This window comes from Prunus persica, chromosome G2 (assembly GCF_000346465.2).
Source record: "Prunus persica cultivar Lovell chromosome G2, Prunus_persica_NCBIv2, whole genome shotgun sequence".
Taxonomy (NCBI): Eukaryota; Viridiplantae; Streptophyta; class Magnoliopsida; order Rosales; family Rosaceae; genus Prunus; species Prunus persica.
This window is the reverse complement of record NC_034010.1, coordinates 8,731,459-8,751,888: the sequence shown is the minus strand read 5'-3', so window position 1 is coordinate 8,751,888 and position 20,430 is coordinate 8,731,459. Positions and strand designations below refer to the sequence as shown.

Sequence of the window (20,430 nt, the reverse complement as noted above, 5' to 3'; positions counted from 1 at the left end):
TTTATTGTAATATATAGTATTTAGAGTGAGCTCAATTTTCCTCCCAAACCCTAGTCCTCTCTCTCCCCAAAAACTTTTTAGAGTCGTTTTCACTTTAAGGGGGAAGGAGGAAGTCACTGTTCTTCCTCCCTCTCTTCTCCCACATCATTTCCAGAGACAAAAAGTTTTCCCTATTTGTCTTTATTTTGTTATGAGTTTCCTCCAACCATCACAGGCAGCATCTCGTCGTCGGATCTCTACTTGCGTTTCGGCGTCAGATCTCCGCCATCCTTTTTGCAATTCCTTTATGTTCAGAATAAGTCAGACATACTCTTTGGGTTCTCTGTGTAGTTTTCACCTCTCCTTTTGGGAGAGCTTTTCACCTCTCATTTTGAGAGAGCTTTTCATCTCTCCTTTGTAAGAGCTTTTCATTTCTTCTTTGTGAGAGTTTTATTTGTATTGTTATGACTTGATTTTTTTCAAGCTTTATCTCTTTTTGATTATTTTGATATTGCAATCTTAGTTGGGCCTACATGATCGTCAGTGGAGGCACACCAGATTATCTTAATTTTGATGTTAGATTGCTCCGTTATTATAATGATCATTTATAACTAGTAACTTTTTTAACTGAATTATGAATGCAATCCTAGAATTTCTAAAAAAACAAAAACCAAAAAAATAGCGAGTTCAATTTTCCTATGCCGAATTTCCCTGTACCCTCCTATTTATTTCTTAATATTTTTCCACGTCTTCATACTTAACAGAGATATAACGACGGTTAAATCCAATTGAACAATGACACAAACGTTGAAAAGAAAACTTTTTATTTCTTTCTTTATGCACTCTTCCATTAGCAACCCCAAACTAGTCAATTCTGTCAGCCACTCACCCAGTCGGCGACAACCCCCTCCCTTCCTGCGGCCGGCAAAGCCTCTTTTTTCTACCTTTGTCCCCCTTCTCTCTCCCATGATTTCTCTGATTTCTTCTCGATCTCCCTCTCTCTTTTAAAGAAGAAATCAGAAGAGCATGTTTTAATCTTGTTTGTGGATCCATATAAAACAATATGCAAAGCTTAAACTTTGTTTGATTTTGATCAGATTGGGGGATGTTAATTTTCGATATGAAGAAGAATGAGAGCAATCTAGGTTCTTATTTGGGATTTCACTCTTTAATTGGCCCAAGCGACTTCTATAACCATTTTGAAATAGATCTTGATCTAGCATCAAGGGGGAGAACGAGAGAGATAAAAAGGGAAGGGAAACAGAGAGAAGAGGCTTGCCGACGATAGGAGGAGAGGGGTTGAGTTGCGCCGGCGGGTGGGGTTGTTGACACAATTGAGTCGGCTCGAGTTCTAATGGCAGGAATTCTAATATATTTAATTATTTTAACTTAAAAAAGGGCTAAAAGAGAATTAACATAATTAAACTCCTGTTAAGTTGTGTGCCATGTCATAAAACTAAAGAGAAAACCAGCGGCAGGGAATCTAATAACAGGAAAATTGTATTTACAACACAATTTTAAAACAAAAATATTTAATTCACTAACATATCTAATGGATGATCATTAACTAGTCTTCCCCTTACTATTTGACTAACCTAATAACTTTTATTTAGAGCATCTCAAAGCGAGATGTCAAATATAAAATATTAAATTTGGATGACTTATAGGGCAAGTTGACACATAGTAAAGAACTCCACCAAAATGACAAATTTCATATTATTTTATTATTTTTTTAAAATTAAACAGGATCTATATGATGCCTAATTCCTGTAGAATTTGACTAGATCAGAAATATCCACGTGGCAATTTGCTGGTAAACTTTTCCTAGTGGTAAATTCAGGAAAGTCGTGAGTTCCAAGGAATCCTTCTAAACTTGGGAATTAAGAAACCCTACACTCTTCGAAGGCCAATATATAAACCGAGGCAAACAGAAGCGGAACAGACGAAACAGAGGAGCACAAAACCAGAAAAAGACATAGAGTTACCAAGACTTTCAAAACATAAACAAGGAGAGAGAACGAGAGACTGCACCACGATTTCTAGTTTCTACTTTACCAGGTATTTTTATTCTTTCGAAGTTATATTTGTACCACTATTTCTTCTTCATATGTTCTTTTTAGATGTGAAATATAGGTATTTATTTTGCTGTCAAAGTTTGTGATATTCTTGCATTATAAATTTGCAGAGGTATAGTTTTTCTTTTGTTTCGTATCATAAATCACTTATTTAAACTTGGGTTTCAAACCAAAAGTGGTTTGTTTCTTCTGGATTTTCGTATATGACTCTGCTTGTGACGGGTAATTTGGGGGTTTAAAATATATCATTGTGACTGGTAAATATTATAATATTGATGAAGGTTTTAAACAAATCCGTAAGTTTAGGTCTTCACTTGACTTGAGAATCGTCTCTCTGATCTGAACTATCTAATTGTATCGGACTCAGGTCAAGGGTTATCTTTACAAACTGTTAGGGAAATAAAAGAGTAATTGGTCATCTATGTATCTTGATATTTTTGTGGTTCAAAATTTATGTAAATTGAGCACTCATAAAGAATAATTAATAAGCGGTTGCCTCTCAATTAAGAAAGAGGAACAAATGTGGTAATTTGTTTCCTTGTGGACCTTGGTTTCCGATTGTTAATTTCCAGAGAGCACTTTAATTACTTTGCTTGGAAGTAAAATTTTCAATTACGTGTTCCACCAGTTATGGTGCATATGCAATGCTTTTTAGATTAGCATAGTTGATGTTGGGTCCGTTTCTACTTTATACTTTCTATGTAGGGCGTTCCTGCAATACTTTTGAATCTTAGCTCTTTATGGACAAAACACTTGAGATACGAAAAGTCGGCCTTCTTCCCAACAAAAAGAGGACGAGAGTTGATGACAGAGATGGAATCATTCATAATGTCAAGGAGGCTTTGGATGAATATCGAGAGACATTAACTAAGCTCCGTCAAAAACATGGTAGTGAAGACAACAAACTAGATTGTTGGAGGCCTGATATTGAAGCAGTAATGCATCTGAGAAAGAAAGGAAAATTGGTTAACATGAGGAAACAATTAGGACCGATTCTAGGAGTTGAGGTTGGTGACAAGTTTCGTAACAGGGCTGAACTAACTGTTGCTGGCCTCCATCATAACTTTCGGAGTGGTATTGAGTATATGAAGAAGGATGGGAAAATTTTGGCAACAAGCATTGTTAATTCTGGCCGTTACGCTAACCATGTAGGATCTCCTGATATCTTGACTTATTCAGGAGAAGGTGGAAATCCTAGGGTTGAATGTAAAAAGCCAAAGGATCAAACACTTGAACGTGGAAACCTTGCACTAAAGAATAGCATGGAAGTACGAACTCATGTAAGGGTAATTCGCGCCGTTAAACATTTTGAGGTGGGTACATGTGCTAAGAAACGCTCTTTCACAACTTATGTTTACGATGGTCTCTACAAAGTCGAGCATTTTTGGCAAGAAAGAGGGGAATTCGGCAAACTTGTGTTTAAATATTTGTTGAAAAGGATACCGAGGCAACCAATAATCACATGGGAAAAAGTTTCAAAACAGTTGAAAAAGCCTATGGTGTCAAAGGATATTGTTTGTAAAAATGATATCTCTGAAGGGAAAGAGATGATGCCTATTCGTGTGGTCAATGCAATAGATAGCGAGAGTCATCCAGCTTTCAAGTACACGAGCTATGTGATTTATCCAAATTTCTTCAAGGCAACAAAACAAAGGGGTTGTGATTGCCTTCATGGATGCTTAGAATGCAAGTCATATCCTTGTGTAATGAACACTGGAGGGGTTTTTTCATCCAACAACACAATAACAGATAGGAAATCCCTTATTTACAACTGCAGTACTACATGTAAGTCTTCTTCTTGCAAAAATAGAATTTGTCAACATGGGATTCAGTTTAAACTTGAAGTCTTTAGGACTAAATCAAAAGGATGGGGTGTTAGACCACGATCATATATTCCATGTGGAAGTTTCATATGTGAGTACGTAGGAGAAATTCTTCAAGAGAAAGAAGTTAAACAAAGAAGGGGAAGTGATGAGAATATCTTTTGGACAAACGGTAAATTTGTTGACCATGCTTTGCGAGATGCTTCTCAACATGTCTCTTTTCCTATGTTACCAAATTTCTTCGGGGATGGTTTTGTCATTGATGCCACACAACATGGGAATGTGGGAAGATTTGTCAATCATAGTTGTTCTCCTAATTTGTTTGCCCAAAGTATCCTTTGTGATCATGATGATGTGAGAATCCCACACATGATGTTATTCGCTAAGAAGAGCATTCCACCTAATCAAGAGCTAACTTATGATTATAGTTCTAGAGTACGTAAGATTGTCCCATAAGATGGCAATTTCAAGATGAAAGTTTGTTATCATGATGGGATGTTGTAACATCCTAACCCAATTTTTCTTTATTCATTTATTAATAAATTTATTTAATTATGAAATTACAATTTTGTCCTCGGAGTAGGGTCATTTTGGTCACTTTTTAATTCGGTAGGATTTTGGAGAAATTAATTACACCGTTGCATAGAGCGCGTCGATATAAGTTCGTAAACACGTATTGGGCTCAAATCGGAGTTGTAACGAAAAAGTTAAGATCAACGGAAGTATAGTGGCACAATCGTAAATATTTCAAAGTTGGATTTTTAAAACTTAGATCTCTCACTCTCTCTCTCTCTCTCTCCTCGATAACTCCCTCTCTCTCTCTCGCGAAACCCCCTTTCTTTATAGCTGGCCACGTTTTAGTCGGCAAACACCACATCTGGCCACCCCAAGTGACGAGTCTGGCACCAAAATGATGACCTCACTTCCCTCTCTTCATCCCACCCCATCCCCCACCACAGCCGATAGCCAAGCCTTCGAAAAACACAGAAAAACTGCCGGTTTTTACCCAATATTTCCGTCGTCTTTTCCGACGATTTCGGCCACCATTTTTGTCGATCTAGGTATGCTTTCTCATCCTTTCAACGTGATCTAGATGATGGTTGGGTTGGTTAGGATTGATTTTGAAGTTTTGAAACTCGTTTTACAACTTAAAGCTTCAGTTGATTTTCGGCTCCAGTTTTCGATAAGTTCCGGTCACTTTTTGGCTGTGGCCTAAGAACAAAAGTTGCTCCACTCGTTTTCCTGATCACGTAGGTAGATGTATTGTTGGGTGATTCGAGAATTTTCTGGTCGCAGGAATTTTCTCAGGACACCCATGTGTTGCTGGCAAGTGTGGTGGTGCGTGGCCCATGTTTAAGTGGCCCATTTGGTCCTAAAATGATCCCCATGTCTTCCTGAGCATGACAGTATGCTCGGATTTGAATTTGGTTATCGTTTGACGATCGATTGGATTTATGCATATTAGGCATTATTCGAGTTCGATATATTCGGACCGTTGGATCGACTCCATTTTCAAATATGTCAATATAAGTACCTCTTGGATCGTGTAGGAATTATGGATCAATAATCGGAGTCCCGGATGCTCTAATTTAATAACTTAAAGTTTGCGTAAAACGGTGACCGTCCGATCGTACGATCGAGAGTGATCCGACTGCATGATCTGGACCAAACTTGCTAAGTTTCTTTGAACCGTTTCGGATCGGAAATTGTAGGTCGTGGGCCCCGATTGCCCGATTGACCAAATTTGGGAAGTTTAACTGCTCGGTTGACTGAGCATCTTTCAAGTTATTCCACCATTCGAAACACGTTGGACCTTAGGAACTTCTCGTTCGTCGTTCACACACTTGGAATCCCAGGAAAAACTAGGAATTTATTTTAAAGTTCTCGTTCGAAGTATTTTATTTTAATCTAGCCCTCTTATTTTTAAATAGGTACTCAAGCACCCCGTGCTCAACAGGCCGGACCCTCTCAGGGTCAAGTAGCTTGGGATTATCTGTGAATGGACTTTGTTTTTAAATAACATTCATTATTTTCAAGGATGGAAAAATATGCATATTGAGTCCTTTGATTTTGAGTTATTATATATTTTGAAGTTGAAATATAAGATGATTATGAAAGTGTTGGAATTATATTCGAATATTTGTGGATTGTGATTTATGTTGAATGGATATATGCTTTTTTTAAAAAATAAAAAAATATTATCTATACTCGAACATGTGTTGGGTATATGGGATTGTTAGGAAAGAGATTATGGAATGAGAGTGGGTTGTGGTTTATGTTAGTTTAGAGTGCTATTAGCACAACCCTATGTATCTCCCCGGTTTTGGAATGTATGGTTTTGGGATACTTGAATATGTCAGACCCTGGGCACCCTTGACGGGGTGTTTTGTAGACCCTTAGTGGGGTTAGTCTGAGCGAGTAGGACTTGTCACAGGCATATGAGTATTGAGGATTCTGTTGTACGTGCTGGTGAGCCCAGTCCCCAAATTGGACGGCTCATTCCTTAGCCACATGGTCAATTGAGGATTCTTCAAACAATCCCCCGGTTGGATTGTTTTTCCGATACAAGTTTGGTAGTGGTCATACTTATATATATATATATATACATGTGTACCTATATTTTCATTCTTATTTGTCGGTGAGGATCTTTCCTCGCTTGCCGTGCCAACGGGTGTGCGTTTCAAGAGAGTGGTTGGGGGAAAATGGGAAAGGTTTTGAATGGGATGGATATTAGTATATCATTACAAGATATGGATTTCACCTTGGTTTTGATTTTGTTATATATATCTATATCGGTTATGAATGCACGTTTTATGCATCGTTTTCCAAACGGTGGGGTTATTATATGTTGTTTTCAATTATAACAAAACTTTATTTTTGTCTACTCACAATTTTCTGCCTTGCGCCCCCTAGGCAGTAGATAGACTTGAAATTGAGCGGCCAAGCCGAGACCCTACTCACAATTTTTTGTTCTGCATGCTGCTGGTTGGGTTTATAATTGTGTTTTAACAGGTTGAAAAATTTGGAAAATGTCCATTTTTCAGGGACAACTCTGCTGAAATTCCAGCAGAAAGACTCGTCCCTCTTTTCCTTATTTTGGAAAAGAGGCTATGAGGTTAGTAAGTGGGCCCGACATCAAACTGATGTCTGAAATATTACAGGATTCATCACTGATTCTGAGGAATTCGGGGCGGGTCCTGTCAAATGTTGCGAAGGCTTGTATTATTGAAAGAAATTTATGTGTATATATTTATACATATTTTATATATATTAGAAGTGCTCAGGTACTAAACAATTAGTAATAAGTTAATGAGGCGGACTACTGGTTTGGGCCCACTCAAGAATGTCATATTTTGATACGAATTGTTCATCTGTTAGGTCATCATTCAAATATCACCCTTGCAAAATATTAGAGAAATTAAACAATATTTAAGGTGTAGTTGGGAGTGCTTTTGAAAGTTCTAAAAGTGTTGCTAATTATGTTTGGCATAACAATTTTAAAGTTAACATGGGCCTCAAAAATACTTTTTGGAGAATCACCTATAGCATGTTCTTCAGCATAAGTGTTTTCTATAGAAGGAGTCCCAACGGGCCCTTTGAGCCTGTTTGGGATTGCTATCCATGTTTGGTAAATAATATTTTAAAAGTGGTGTTAGTATAAAAAGCAGTGTCAAAACTATTTGGTACATTTTAATGTAAAACTATTGTAATTGTGGACAATGAATAAATAGATATGATGTTTGGCTCTATTTCTCATCATATCATGGTTATAGGAATTTACTCTTATTACTACGATATGACACAGCCTTATTCGTAAATGTTCTTAAATTCGGATCAAGGGGTGACATGTGGGTGGTGGAAGTGAGTGGTGATGGTGGTTGTGGTGGTGGTATTGGTGGTGGAGGTGGAGGTGATGGTTATGGTGGTAGACGATGTCATTTAAAAAAATTAATGATGGAATTATGGGAACTGAAAATATTCCTTAAAGGCTCTTCTCCCCTTCTTGTGAAAGCAGCTTTCAAAAGCAACTAGAGGATGATGTCAAAAGAATTGCACCAAGGAACTTGAATGAGAGAGCGCGTCACTGTTGCCCCAGAAATGGTGTGCACGAGCGGCATCATCATCTGCAAATATGTCAAAATGACTCTTGACAGCGAATATCTCGGCCCTCGCATCAATGAAGAACATAGAGAAATGCGATACTTGGTGTGAATTGCAGAACTCCTTGAACCATCGTGTCTTTGAACGTAAGTTGAGCCCGAAGCCATTGGGCCGAGGGCACGCCTGCCTAGTCATCACATGTCATTACCCCCCTCCCACTACTCCCTCGGGATTGCAAGGGGTGGATGATGGCCTCCCGTACACTTCGTTGCGCGGTTGGCATAAATACAAAGTCCTCAACGACACATGCCACAATAATTGGTGGTTGTGAAACTTCGGTTGCCTGCCTTGTGCGGTCATTGTGCATTGAGGGCTCGAAAAAATGCTTGGCTCTGGCTTTGTTTTCAACTCGACCCCAGGTCAGCCAGTATCCGCTGAATTTAAGCATATCAATAAGCGGAGGAAAAAAAAAACTTACAAGGATTCCCCTAGTAACGGCGAGCGAATCGAGAATAGCCAACTTGAGAATCTGGCGCCATGGTGTTCAAATTGTAGTTTGGAGAAGCATCGTCAGTGGTGGAAAAGACCTAAGTCCACTGGAAGGTGGCATGAGATAGGGTGAGAGACTCGTTGTGCCCGGACCATGTTGCACAACGAGGTGCTGTCAGTGAGTCAGATTGTTTGGGAATGCAGCCCCAATCGGGCTGTAAATTTTTTCCAAAGCTAAATACGGGTGAGAGACCGATATCAAATAAGTACCGTGAGAGAAAGATGAAAAAGACTTTGAAAAGAGAGTCAGAGAGTACTTGAAATTATCGGGAGGGAAACGGATGAGGGCTGGCGATATCCCCCTGTAAGATGCGGAAAGGTCACAAGTTGGTTCACTGATCGGCTCGGGGCGTTTACCGATGCAGATTGCAGCTGCCAATGGTCTGGCTGTTGATATGCTCAAGGAGATGCCGTCGATGTGATCAAGGTAGCCAGCATGCTTCGTCTTGGCATGCCTCGGCATCTACGTGCTCTTGGCATCGGCCTGTGGGCTCCCCATTCGATCTGTTTTGAAACATGGACTAAGGAGTCTGACATGTGTGCGAGTCAATGGGCGATTAAACTTGCAAGGCATAAGGAAGCTGCCTGGCAGGATCCCCTTGAGGGTTGCACCGCCGACTGACCTTGATCTTCTAAGAAGGGTTTGAGTGAGAGCATGCATGTCGGTACCCGAAAGATGGTGAACTATGATCAAGCCGGGCGAAGCTAGAGAAAACTTTGGTGGAGGCTCGTAGCGATACTGACGTGCAAATCGTTTGTCTAACTTGGGTATAGGGGCGAAAGATTAATCGAACAGTCTAGTAGATGGTTCCCTCCGAAGTTTCCCTCAGGATAGCTAGAGCCCATGAACGAGTTCTATTGGGTAAAGCCAATGATTAGAGGCATCGGGAGCGCAACGCCCTCGGCCTAATCTCAAACTTGAAATAGGTAGGACGGTGCAGTTGCTTTGTTGAGCTGCGCCATGGAATCGAGAGCTCCAAGTGGGACATTTATAGTTCTCTTCCAGATCATGCATTTTCAAAAGTTAGTTAAAAATTTTAGTTCAGTTAGGTGTCAAATTAATAGAACTAATTGTGTATAAATTTATCATTTGAACTTTATCTTTTGAGTTTATCATCAGCAGAAGCTTTTTATGTGTAAAAGAAAGGTGATGTTATCTTTTATACTGTATAGGTTGTATTATGGAACATGGTTCTCCCATTTTTGACTTAAATTTTTATTACTCGGTAATGCTCCTGCTTGATGCAGGTGATTCAAGTGGCACTACCATCGCAGAAGCTCCTCTTCCACAAACCATCTGGAGGAATGCTCTTGTGCTATAGTTTGGATGGACGTTTTTTGACATTTTGGTTTTCTAGAAGCAAGCAGTTTCTGCAGACAAATATTAGTTCCATATGCGCATATGTTTTTCGTTGTAGTTTGGGGTTAAAATCTTTCGTTTCTTTTAAACAATTTTACTAGACGTATTTTTTTCGCTGTTATGTCTGATCTCTGATCATTTTATCAAAGATTAGACGATGGAATGATAGATGTAAAAGGCCAATGGAAGTTTGAGGAATATGAATTGAAAAAGTTCAAGTTTGCTTTGGTGAGTGTGTGTAGAGTCTGCCCCATATTCTAATTATTTACTTATTTCTGTTTACACAAATTTAATGAACATTTCACCAGATGGTTTTTTTTTTTTTTTTTCCAGACATATCCACCTCAGATATGTATAAGATATGCTTGGGACAACCCTATACTTCAGTTATATGGTTTGGGGAAAATAAATATCTAAAATTTCCCAGATTCTGTTATGAGAAACCCTCTTAATTGGAGGCCTGTTATTTTGTAAAATTCCACAACCAGAACCCATCGAGCCAACCAAACGGGTCTTACTGTGGAACTGATGGGTTTCAGTTATGCTCCTTTTTATTGTTGGAATTTTGCAGGTATGTACTTAAAAGCTTAATGATCTGTTGCTGTGTTATATTTCAGTTTAGAGATAAATGCAGGGGTATTTTGATAATAAGGTGAAATATTAAAATATGAAGAATTAGATGGGTAACAAAATTGGAAGTTAGAGTTATTAGTTGAGACATTCAAATTAAACCAGGTGCAGCACTATAGCATGGGCAATGTTTTTGTGTTCTTTGATCCGTTGGATTGAGCATTTGGGGTCAGTCGTGTGTTGTGTTAGTCCTATTTTATAACATGGTAATAATTTATCTAGAGTTTTTTTTTTCTTCTTTTTTAAAATGGACGTTAACTAGAAAGAACTAATTTAAGAGAATATATCATTTTGCAGCCTGCCTGAAGTTATCTATGTTCATGAGAAAAAAAAAAAATTATAAAATCGGAAGTCATCATAATGAGAGGTGAAAGTATAGTTCCCGAAATTGTTCTTAGCCTAGTGATATTTCTTTTCCCAATATTAGAAAAAGGTCTTGGAATTCTTCACTCACTTTAAATTAATGCACATAAATAATGGCTTGGTGAAGGGGAATGCAGCACTCGGGAGGACCACAATCTGGAGTATTTGGTGTCTGAAGGTACCTCTCAAGATTCGTACTTTCATTTGGAATCAGTCTTGTCCGTTACAAGTTGACACTACAGATTAGAGGCGTATGTACTGGTGGAGGCTTTGTGTATTTTGGGTTTTGAGGGAGGAGCAGATGGGTTTGAAAGTGATCGGAGGGTGGAGAGGGAAGAGAAAGAAGGCGAGCAAGAGAGAAAGAGGGAGAGAGAATGAAGAGGGGAGAAGAGGCCCGGCCCACGAAGTGTGCGAGTTGGGTGACGAAATAAGGCCCCCAAAAAAAGGTCAGACTATAATGAGTGGAAAGTTATAAGGGGTAAGTTATAAGGGGTTCACTTTATAGCCATCAGATCAATCCAAGGGCTGGGGAGAATTGAGATAAAGTTTTAAAATCGGGTAGGTGAGGAACCCAAACCCGAATTGAATATCCAGCACGTCCGAAAAAGAAGAAGAGGCAAGCACGTCCGAAAAAGAAGAAGAAGAGGCAAGTTCGAAGTTTGAACAGAAACAACTCATCTCCCTAAAACCCATAGCTCTGAGAAACGGTTGAAGGCAACGGTTGAAGCCACTCCGTTCTCCAGACCCTGAAAAAGTATTTATTTTGAGTAGAAGGGGCAAAGGTGTGGATTCCGAAACAGTGAAGGGGCGAACCAGTGGAAGGGGAAGGAGAGAAGCCGTATTCGTTGGAAGTGGTAGGTTCCATTTGTGGAGCAAAGCAACACAAAGACCCCGCACAGACACCTTGCGATTGTTCAATAACCAGCATTTGGTGAGTAATTTATGGAATTTGAGTTTAGGGTTAGAGTAATGGTTTTCCCCAATTTGTACCATCAATTTTGTTGGATTTGGCATCTCTTCTTTGTGCTTCAGTTGCATGTTAATTTTTGCTTTGGTATATGTTAAAAAAAGAATGAAAATCAAGTCAATAACAAGTGCATAACATGTCAATAATGGTGTTGAATTGGAGGAGGCCCTCAAAACCTTCCACATTTGAAGCAGTGCATAGTGCAGATTATCTCTCTGGCGCTAGAATATATATATTTTTTGAAATAAATATGATTTCCTTTGTTACTAAATTTGCCTGAGAAACATTAGAACAGATAATAATAATAAACTCATGAATAGAAGTGCAAAGCATTTGATGAGTAATTTATGGAATTTGAGTTTATGGTTAGAGTAACGGTTTTCCCCAATTTGTATCATCAATGTTGTTGGATTTGGCATCTCTTCTTTGTGCTTCAATTGCATGTTAATTTTTGCTTGGGTATAAGTTAAAAAACGAATGAAAATCAAGTGAATCACATGTCAATAACATCTGAATAACATGTTAGTAATGATATGAATAAGATAATGGTGTTGAATTGGAGGAGGCCCTGAAAACCTTCCACATTTGAAGCAGTGCAGAGTGCAGAGTACCTCTCTGGCGCTAGAATTTATATATTTTTTGAAATAAATATTATTTCATTTGTTACTAAATTTGCCTATGAGAAATGAGAACAGATAATAATAAACTCATGAATAAAAGTGCAAAGCATTTGAAATAAAGGTTGATCTATGACGATTGTGGCTGACTGAAGAAAAAGCTAGAAAGAAAGAAGGCTGTGGCAATTGCTTAGCAAGCAGATAGCATAATAGATGCTTTGCTTTGCTTCCTTCCACTATATTTCTGATTTATTTATTTTGTGTTGTGTATGAGATGACAATAATTGTCATGTGTGTGAAGTGCAGAACTTGCCTAGATTGCACTCACACTCACTCATGCATCAACCATTGATTAGAGTTTGGATCCATAAATAAAACACATGAAATTGTTTGTAATTCACATAATCATTGCATTAACAGGTATTTGCACAAAATTTGTCATATTGCTTTGATGATGTTAAAGCTTGTGATCAGTAATCCCTATGCTCATGTACTTTGTAAAATTTGTAATGTGCCTGGTTGACTAGTTGTGTAAATACCAATGTGATTGTGCAAATACGTGGTAGTATATGTGTTCACGTTATTTCATCTCGTATTTCAGGAAATGGGATCCAACGTGGAGCTGGTATGGCCAGAGTCAGAGGCATATTCGTCACGGGTGAACAACTGCTCACATGCAAATTCATCTCTAGCTGCAATTCGAGTGAAGTTGAGTGCGGAACAATTAGAACAATTCAAGACATCATGCTTTGGCCATCTTCTGAATATAGATAAGATTCAGTTTAGCGGGCAGATTGTGCATGGGGTTGTGTTGCGTAGAGTAGCGGGGCAGGGTGTGAAAGACTTGGATGGACTGAGTTTCTTAATAGGGTGTGACGTTGCTCAGTTCACTCGTCAGGATTTCTGTTTGATCACAGGCTTCGTTTTGGGGAAGTGCCTGAAGTTTCCAGTGGAGAGAGTGATGAAATTAGACTTCAGAAAAGATATTTTATAGACGAAGGAATTACATGTAATGCCTTAGAAGAAGCATTTCTGAGGTGCACAGAGGAAGATGACATCTACAAGCTAGCTCTTGTTTACTTTGCTGAGTTAGTGGTTTTGGGAAGGGACAAACATTTGAACATCAATCTAAATTACCTGACCCTTGTAGAGGACTTGGATGCGTTCAACAAGTATCCGTGGGGTTCAGTGTCCTTTGACAAAACCCAAGACAGTCTATTTTCTGCAACAACAAAGTATGTGAAAAGCTCTAAAAATGAAGAGGGAAGAGGGAAGGGGAAAAGTAAGGTAACGGGAACAAGTTGGAGAAATGAGAAGGGCAACAAGGATAAGCATGGTGAAACGCAAAGGGGTGGATGGAGTTTTAAAGGTTTCACGTATGCTTTGCAGGTACATGGTAATAATGTTCATGTCAATTATGTTTTGTGGACTTTAAAACTTAAATAATGACTTTTGTCTTGTAAATTGTGTAGATTTGGGTATATGAATTAATTCCTAGAATGGCGGACCTGAATTACTGCAAGGTTGTTGATCCGACAGCTGTCCCGCGTATTTTGCGATGGAGAACTACTACGTCTGTTCCCGAGATGAGAAAGTTGAACAATTATTTTTTTCAGAGCACAGAGGTTTGGTTTGCAGCCCTTAGAACAATTTATAAGATTCAATGAAATTATGAAGTAGAATGATTGAATATGACTCTTGTCTGTATTCTGAAACAGTCAGTTCAGTTGCGGGCGCTATGTCCGAGTGAAGAGGAAATGAGACAACCATATTGGAGTTGGCCACAGGATCGCCCTGCTGTTGTCTCGGCAGAGTCAATTCCTTCTTCATGTGCTGACCTTGATGAGTTGAACAAGGTGGTAAGCTTGTTGAGGTCCGAGTTGTTTCAAGTAAAGCGGGAAAAAGACGTCCTTGAGTTAAAGGTCATACGGATGGAAAAACTTTTGGACCACTGTTTAGGTCCTCAATTTGAGAAGGAAGTAAGGAGGGACCTAGCTTTATTGAAAGAGAGGACAAATCGTTCTCTCATCTTATATTATTTAAGGGAATTGAGGAAATGGATGACATTCAATGGGATGAAGGGCCAAGTAACAGAAATGACGGAGAGGAAAAGGAAGATGAAGGGATTGAAGAGGGTGAAGGGCCAAGTAATAGAAATGAGGGAGAGGAAAAGGAAGAGGAGGGGATTGAAGGGGGTGAAGTGCAAGGAAAACCAAGTGAGGTAGAGGAAGCTCAAAGGAAAAGAAGTGAAGGAGAGCAAGTGAAAATAAAAAGCAGCAAGGGAGAGGAAGCGCAAAGAAAGAGCAGTGAGGGAGAAGAAGTGAAAAGAAAAAGCAGTAAGGGAGAGGAACTGCAAAGAAAAAGCAGTGAGGGAGAGGATCCGCAAAGAAAAAGAAGGGAGGGCAAGGAAGTGAAAAGACAAACAAGTGAGGAAAAGGAAGTGCAAAGAAACCAATGTGAGAAAGAAGATAATGAAGTTATGTTGCTTGGCGATGACATTGGCGAGAGCACGGAGGGGACAAATGTTGAGTTTACTGTCAGGGACATTGATTTGGATCTACCTACAACTGTGCTATCTCAGTTGAACGTTTGGTTGAATGATAAAGGTAAAGGTGTGGAACAAGGGGTCCAATTACGGAAGAGGAAGATGATCATTCCTATGTGGAAGATCATTGAAGGTAGTGAATTGGTTCCAAAAACTCTGGCAGAGACAACCGGACTTCAGACGTTAGACCCAATGAAGGCGATTCCGCATGATGATCTGGTGAAATTGCTAAAACTTTGTTGGGAATGGCGCCATAACCGAAAGTAAGTCCCTTGTTTTTTGAGATAGAAGGCATGAGTGTATATATTTGTTAATTGTTGTGTTCTAAAACTTTTTTATATTCATAGTTTGGTGATGCAATTTGGCAACGTGGAAGCTGATATTGAATTCTTCGCTTCCCTCGTCAAAGCTGATGGTTGGCTGAAAGGAGATGTAAGTTTAATTGATTATGCATTTGTTTTAATGTACATAGATTATGAGATTGACAAGAAAAACATGTTGCAGCACATTGATTTGGGGTTGTATCTCATCCGGAAGCGACAACAAGAGTTGGAGGAAGTAGAAATATTGGACAATGACCGATGTATTTTTTATGGTATGTCATGGGCCGTCACCAAGTGCTGTTAATAATTACAAATTATCCATACTTGCTTTGTGGAGGTGTTTAACCATTCATTGTTTTCTATTTGACAGAATCACATTCGTACTTGCTTTGCGGATAATAATAATAAAAAAAAGCAGGTTGGGTGGAAAATTAGAAACAGTTTACTGAATGTTGTAAATGGCAAGGTTCCGGCGTGTGGGATGGATTGGCAGAACGCATATAAGGTGTATGTCCCTTGTATGTTGACGAAGTACAAGCATTGGGTGGCTCTAATGATTGATCTGGTTTTGTGTGAAATCAATGTGTACGATTCAAAGGTTTCACTTATTCCAGATGAGATCTTAAAGGAAGAACTCGCCCAGCTTTCAATTACGATTCCAAATCTTCTCAACACCATCGACTTTTATGAAGAAGGTGTTTACGCAAACAATTGCAGCCGAGATTGATGGTGTCCGTGGCCAATAGAGCGTGTGGATGTTCCACAACAGTCTAATCAGTAAGCACAACTTGTTATTTTACTTTATTACTTTAAATTGTCAATTACGTTAGAACGTCATTAGTTGAATTGATCGAGTTCTTGTTTTGCTTCAGAGGCGATTGTGGCATGTTCGTGTTGAAGTACATTGAGCTTTTGAGCGCTGAGCTTCCGTTAGCTACTTGCACCTCGCAGAACATGCCCTTTTTTCGGTTGAAATTGGCTGCAGAGATAACACGGGGAGATGCTTACATGCCATGATATGGGTTGAACTTGGTTTAGGTACATGATGATTAAATAGGTTTTGGGAATGTCGAATTTCAAACTCATGTAAATACACAATAGAGACCTACGGGTCCTTTTCGAATTCTACCTCTGCTCCTCTATTCTTCTTCGTCTTTCTCAATCTTAGTGTATTTTTGTACATAAATTGAGGTTTATGTTATTGGACAATAACAATTAGAACCAAAATAGTGGCAAATATTATAGCGGATGCATGCTTTCATTTTGATTAGTGTGATACTACGCTACGTTTATTCTGATATTGTCCAAAATGTATATGGAGTTGGATGCAGAGCATAGACAGGAAAATTGAAGAAACTGAAATGGAGATGCTGAGTCTTGGTGAGGAGAAAAGTAAATGGATCTGTACATCTATTGCACGTAGGCAAATCTAAATGGATAGGCAGATGAGTTTTTGAAGTTAGAACACATGTCATTCCCATACATAGAATGTGCCTATGGTTCCGTAAAGTATTTTTAAATTTAATGAAACAAACTTCTGTGTAATATTAGCCTAACTCCTTCACGACATTAACATAACCTTAACCAAACTGCATTGAATTGGGATTTAAAGACTGCATATGTGAATTGGGATTTAAAAATGGCTTTTTAAGTGTATGACATCATTGCAAAGTGATATGTCATCGTTTATGCAAGCCACCATTAATCGCAATGGGTTGCATCTTAATAAGGTACATAATCAGCGGCTATGGCCTCGCCTCCAATGTTTTATTCAACCATGCCCTCTTTATAGAAATACACGAAAAAATATCTCCAGGTGCAATGCTAAAAAAACTCCCTATTGGTTCCGTACCGCCCTTCGGGTTTGAATCCCTCTCTACTTTATAATTGGTTAATAAATTCGTTGATTTTTTTATATTGGTTTTGGACAGCTCAGTAGCATAAAAGTAATGTATATTGGTGCATCTATATTGCATGTCTGTTGCATCTATATTGCTTCTCTATTGCGTGTATATCTTACATTTATTGTATGTGTATTGATTGTTTATTGCTTACGAAGGAAATAAACGACAATACACAGGCAACACACAAGCAATATACACACAACAGACAAACAATATACATACAATATATATGCAATATACACACAGTAGACATGCAATATACAGACAATAGACATGCAATATACATCAGTACCCAATTACACCAACCATAAGGAAGTGGTATTCAATAGGAAATTAAACTTAACAGTTGTTCTTCCTACTAAAAGGAATAATAAGGTCCGTTTCCCCCCTTAAAGCTTACTTGAGTGGTACTTGTGGCCCCAATAAACATCCAATATTGGAGCAATAACATTCGATATACATGCAGCAAACAATCAATAAACCTTCAATCACCATTCAATATCAGTTGAATAACATGCGAAATACATACAGTTAACAATCAATAAACATGTAAACAATCAATAAACATGTAAACAATCAATAAACATTCAATATCGGTTCAATAACATGTGAAATACATGGATTTAATAATCAATAAACCTTTAATAAACATGTAAACAATCAATAAACTTTCAATAAACATTCAATATCGGAGCAATAACATGCGAAATACATGCAGTAAAAAATCAATAAACCTTCAATAAACATTCCATATCATGCGATTTATATGCAGTAAACAATCAATAAACTTTAAGTATACGCAAATAAACAATTTATATACACTAAATAATTATGCAATTTTCAAAAAATTTGTATTGTCTTGTTATTGCATCGTATTGGCCCTGTATTGTGATTTTATTGTATGTGTATGATTTTCTTTTTTTAAAGTAAGTCTCAGAAAGTTTTTGCTGGGTTTCAAACAAATAAATGCTTTTGTTTAAATTAAATGCCAATCCACCTATTTCAAGAACAAATATTAAAAAATGGGTTTGAAAACTCATTGGCGGTGCGTGCAACATGTCTTTTTCGGGACAACTTTCACAATCTTTGAAACCGTGCACTTAATTGCTCATTAAAAGAACAAATATTATGACAATTGATACAACTAATAAAACTACTACCAAGTCCTTAATGGACTTCAGCATATTCAGCACTGTAGCATCATACGTGTCAGCTTGATGTTCTGCTTCAGCGGAGGTTACATCAACCCATTCGAATCCATTGCAACTGGTGGCCCCCTAATTGCAGGCATCATATATGCAAAATAATTCTGTCAGAGTTAGACATAGGTTTTTTTTGACCCACATATATATTCTTGAAATGAAAACTTACATAGGAGGTTAGACACTTCCAAAATGGCTTCCCTCGATTTTTGTCTGATTTTGAAACCCGAAGCACCATTGTAGCTCCACAATACTGACACCTCTTTGTCTGAACGGGAGATGAAGACGAAGACATGTTCAATCTTCTCAGTTGTACCTCTTCTCACTTAGATCTTCTCACTGAAACCTCTTCGGACTCATACCTTCTCAATCATAGTTCTCAGTCATACCCCTTCACTCATAACCCTAAACTTCTGACTCAGCTCTCTCTCATCTCTGCCCAAATTGAATTATATCCTTCTTTTCTGTGTGTGGGTGGGTTGGTCACGATCTGGACACCTGTACCGTCAAAATTGTGACATCTTTTACCCTGAAAAGCAATATAATATTTCACTACCAAATATTAATCTGAAAAATGAGGGGACACAGCTTGAAATTTATTAATTTATTTATATTTCATTAAGGCAACTACTTGGATAAGAATCCATCATTATTGGTTCCATTTTAATAACATTACTAGGGGTAGTTGGGTGTGGGAAAATGAAAAAGTATATGATGGGACCTTCTGTCACTAGTCAGTAATCCATCACATTTGTATCAATGAATTTGATAGCGGGAAAATCCCAAAAATGCCTATGCAAATAGGTTATTAATTGACTTTTTGACTGTCTGACTCTCTATGCAATGTTATGACGTTTTCTCTTCTTTTGTATTCAGTTTTAGGGTGTTGGGTTTAGTTTCTTTAAAAACGGTCAACTTGAAAAAACCCCAACTGAAAACACCTTTTCAAAACACTATAAACAGAGGCTACAACAAAACGTGTACCCCAAATATTCTGATTTCTCCCCTCTGCCACTCCTCAAATCGTTCCATTCCAAAAACATTTCAATGAATTCGAAACATTTCACTACAGTCGGAGGAAAGAGAAGGAAGCATCTCCATTTGGATATGCCCCAAGCCTTCATCCCGGAGTTAGCTTGGTTTAAAGTGATGTTATACGTGGCAACCCAATCATCGGAAGATCTCTTCCGTATGGCATCTGTGTGCCCATTGTTCCAAAGTTTGGCAAACAGTCCACAAGTGTGGAACACCATTTCAATGGCAAAGTACCCAGACCATCCTAGCTGGTATCGTGCCAGACCTGCGGTCCAGCATTTCTTGCAACAATGCAGGGCTTGCGATAACCCTGAGTCGATATGTAGAGAAGCATTCCAAGTTTTTTTCAGGCAGGGTAACGTGGAAGCGTTGTATGGCATGCGCATTGCAGCCACGGCAGGCCATATGGAAGCGGCATATGTAGTTGGACTACTTGGTATGTTCGGAAATGGTCAGTCAAAAGAGGATGCATTAGAATTCTTGTGTTCTTTGAATCAACGTAACAACATTGATATGAAAGGAACCAGGGATGCTTTGACACGAAGATTAAGCAGACCAATAGTTGCAAGACATATCGTAGATATGTTTGACTATGGGAAGATTAAGTTCAATCACTGCAGCGCTTGTAACAACAATGAATGGTATTTTGTTATTTAAGGCTGGCCTAGTGAACAAAAGATAAATCCTGCCTTCTGGACTTGTTGCAATCGATGCAAATAGCACCGTGAGAGTATTTTTTGGTTCAAGGTGATGCGTGCGTATGTTGCGCGAGTGAATCCATACCCTTTTAATTTGTTATAGTATGTGTTTGCGATTTTTATGCATTGTGGACTTGCTTCTCTTCAGTTCTCGTTGGTTGGCTACGTTGTACAAATGTTGTCTAAATGTTGGGTTTTAATCTATTTTGTCTGGTGTTTGTGCTGTCATGAACCGTTTTATATATAAATATATAATATA

The 20,430-nt window shown here is 38.4% G+C and overlaps 2 protein-coding genes across 3 annotated transcripts; both read left to right on the top strand.

The window, feature by feature from the left end:
- Positions 1,949 to 9,862, top strand: LOC18786239 (histone-lysine N-methyltransferase, H3 lysine-9 specific SUVH5). 2 transcript variants are annotated; one of them, XR_002270394.1, is made up of 2 exons: positions 1,949 to 2,037; positions 9,776 to 9,862. XR_002270394.1 is itself a non-coding variant. In XM_007221127.2 (2 exons), exon 2 carries the CDS (start codon positions 2,795 to 2,797, stop codon positions 4,331 to 4,333), a length of 1,539 nt encoding a protein of 512 aa, XP_007221189.2. In that variant the 5' UTR covers positions 1,949 to 2,037; positions 2,760 to 2,794; the 3' UTR covers positions 4,334 to 4,380. The 2 variants fall into 2 exon arrangements, 1 of the variants encoding a protein (XP_007221189.2); XM_007221127.2 differs by lacking the exon at positions 9,776 to 9,862 and adding an exon at positions 2,760 to 4,380.
- Positions 11,598 to 13,624, top strand: LOC109947644. Its single transcript, XM_020558304.1, has 2 exons — positions 11,598 to 11,811; positions 13,066 to 13,624. Exon 2 carries the CDS (start codon positions 13,069 to 13,071, stop codon positions 13,456 to 13,458), a length of 390 nt encoding a protein of 129 aa, XP_020413893.1. The 5' UTR covers positions 11,598 to 11,811; positions 13,066 to 13,068; the 3' UTR covers positions 13,459 to 13,624.

Coding starts and splice junctions, on each gene's coding strand:
- LOC18786239 (XM_007221127.2), top strand. CDS start 2,795: ATGGACAAAACACTTGAGATACGAAAAGTCGGCCTTCTTCCCAACAAA.
- LOC109947644 (XM_020558304.1), top strand. CDS start 13,069: ATGGGATCCAACGTGGAGCTGGTATGGCCAGAGTCAGAGGCATATTCG.